The sequence below is a fragment of the Octopus bimaculoides genome, chromosome 7, assembly GCF_001194135.2.
Source record: "Octopus bimaculoides isolate UCB-OBI-ISO-001 chromosome 7, ASM119413v2, whole genome shotgun sequence".
NCBI lineage: Eukaryota > Metazoa > Mollusca > Cephalopoda > Octopoda > Octopodidae > Octopus > Octopus bimaculoides.
The window spans coordinates 89,703,162-89,705,440 of NC_068987.1; the positions used below are offsets into that span (position 1 = coordinate 89,703,162).

The 2,279-nt window shown below is 34.2% G+C and overlaps 1 protein-coding gene across 2 annotated transcripts in view; it reads right to left on the reverse strand.

Annotated features, from left to right (window-relative positions):
- Nucleotides 1–2,217, reverse strand: part of LOC106872800 (ER membrane protein complex subunit 10) — a 26,415-nt gene extending 24,198 nt beyond the window's left edge. Inside the window, exon 1 of one of the 2 annotated variants that reach the window (XM_014919913.2) lies at nucleotides 2,102–2,217. In XM_014919913.2, the coding sequence (XP_014775399.1) occupies nucleotides 2,102–2,173 (72 nt within the window). In that variant the 5' untranslated portion in view covers nucleotides 2,174–2,217. The remainder of the gene's footprint in view (nucleotides 1–2,101) is intronic. The other variant, XM_052969795.1, reaches the window with a different exon arrangement.
- Between the last annotated feature and the right edge of the window lie 62 nt (nucleotides 2,218–2,279).

Consider the following 2,279-nt stretch of genomic DNA (forward strand, 5'->3'; position numbering starts at 1 on the left):
TTTTCATTTTATCTAGTTTCAGCTCATGAGCTATGGCCATGCTGGGGCACCGCCATTTAGTGTTGCTACACAATTTTACTTCAGGAATTGACATTTGGTGCATGAGAGAGTTTGATGTAGCTGCTCTCATCTGTGCCTCCTGCCGTGAAGTTGGTTCATCTGGGACACCTGACAGGAAGAGGTCCAGCCTTGTCTTGAAGACATCTACATATATATATCTATCTATATATATATCAGCCATGACTGCACCTATATATATCATCATCATCGTTTAACGTCCGCTTTCCATGCTAGCATGGGTTGGATGATTTGACTGAGGACTGGCGAGCCAGATGGCTGTACCAGGTTCCAATCTGATTCTGCCAAATCAGATTGGAGCCTGGTGTAGCCACCTGGTCCACCAGTCAAATCGTCCAACCCATGCTAGCATGGAAAGCGGACGTTAGACGATGATGATGATATATATAGGTGCAGTCATGGCTGTGTGGTTAAGAAATCTGCTTTGGAACCATGTGGTCGGTGGTTTGGTTCCACAGCATGAATATTGTTGGCTAATGCTCCATAACAACAGTCATGAGAAATATATAGAGATGGTGCTGCTAGACAAACTGTTGTTATGAGGGGAAAGCAAGAGAGTGCTTGTCCCATTCTACTTTTTTCTCTAATTAAAAATTCTTTTCTACCTTTCAAGCTGAAATTATCCTTTTACAGATACTTATTTCAAAATTTCAATTTCGTTTTTCCCATACCTACTTGATATTTTAGTAGCATCAGCGACCACGAGCAACTTAATAAAAATTCATTTGATTTTTGAGTTGGATAAACTGGATTTCTGAAATTTTTTAAAAATGTGAATTACGAGTATCTCAGAATGTGCAAATTGGTAAAATGAAAGAAAATATTTTAAAAAAGATTAATTTTAATCGTGACATCTATTCCGAAAGAATAATGAAGTTTGAAAAAAAAAAAAAATTAAGTGTAGTACATAAATTATAAAATGACGACAGATACAACGGTGGTGGGGTGTAAAAATAAAAGAAAAACTCCAAGAAATTCCATTTTATTCGCGACAGCTATTCCGAAAGTCAGCCCTTTCACTTTTAGGAGTAGGATGGGATTTGATGATTAAGCAGTTATTTCTAACAGACAGAACGGCCAATACCGGCTTCCTTGTTAGGCTTGTATTGTAGTATCACTGAACGGTTTAGTTTAGTGAATATTTGAACTTTCTTCCTTATGCAAGTCTCACAAGCTAGAATAATCTAGATTGTGTGTTGAAGCCTCGTGCTAATTGTAAACCAAATCTAGTAATTCATCATTCGCATATTGAATTGTTTTCACCTTAATATATATTTTATATAAATATAATTTAAGACGACAGTAGTTATTCAAAAGAAAGTTAATAAAATCACCTTCGTTCTACATTAAACTTCACTGTAGTTTGGCATCGTTTGTTGGAGTGATATTACTTGGTAATTCTAATTGTATATTATTTACATTAATAAAAGATGATAGATATTATCACTATTATTATTGGTTTCAGCCAGAGACTGTGGGCATGTTGGTGATTTATAACGCTGACCAACAGCTGATTTATAGGTTGATTTATATATAAATAAAATTTTAGTCATTTCAGAATGGTCAGAGATTTATAAATAATATAATTATGAAAAACGATCAGTTTATTTTAATAAGTTTCAATGTATGAAGAATACGACAGCAAAAAAAGCCGGTTTGAGCCCTTTTTTGGGGGACGAACAATCAGAAAGTATGAATAGACGGAATCAGATTTATGAATAAATGGAAGAAAAAAAAATATTGGCGGAATTTTGGAATATCAATTCTTTGAAGTCCCACACGTTATGGGAAAGGTAAAATTACAAAAGTGGGGAATAGAAATTGTAAAAACAGTGAAATTTTGAAAATAAAATATTTTCTCCGAATTGTAATTTCCGTCATTTAGCAGAAATACTAAGACAGGAATATTAAGAAATGAAGGGGGAAAAACTACCGTTTTACTTTCCCATGAAGTATAGGAATTCAGGGGAGAACTTATGCAAAACTCTGCCAAAAATCAAACATGAAGTTAAAATCTACTTACAAAAGATGAGACAAAAGTTAGAGAAAATATTAAGAGAAGACAAAACATGTTTACATCAAAGTAAGTTGCCATCTTGATTAGCGCAGCCTACTTTTATGAACCAATCAAATCACGTGGAACATATAAATTCTTAAAGCTCGACCAATCAACGTTGATGTTACAGAAGATAAATGTTCAT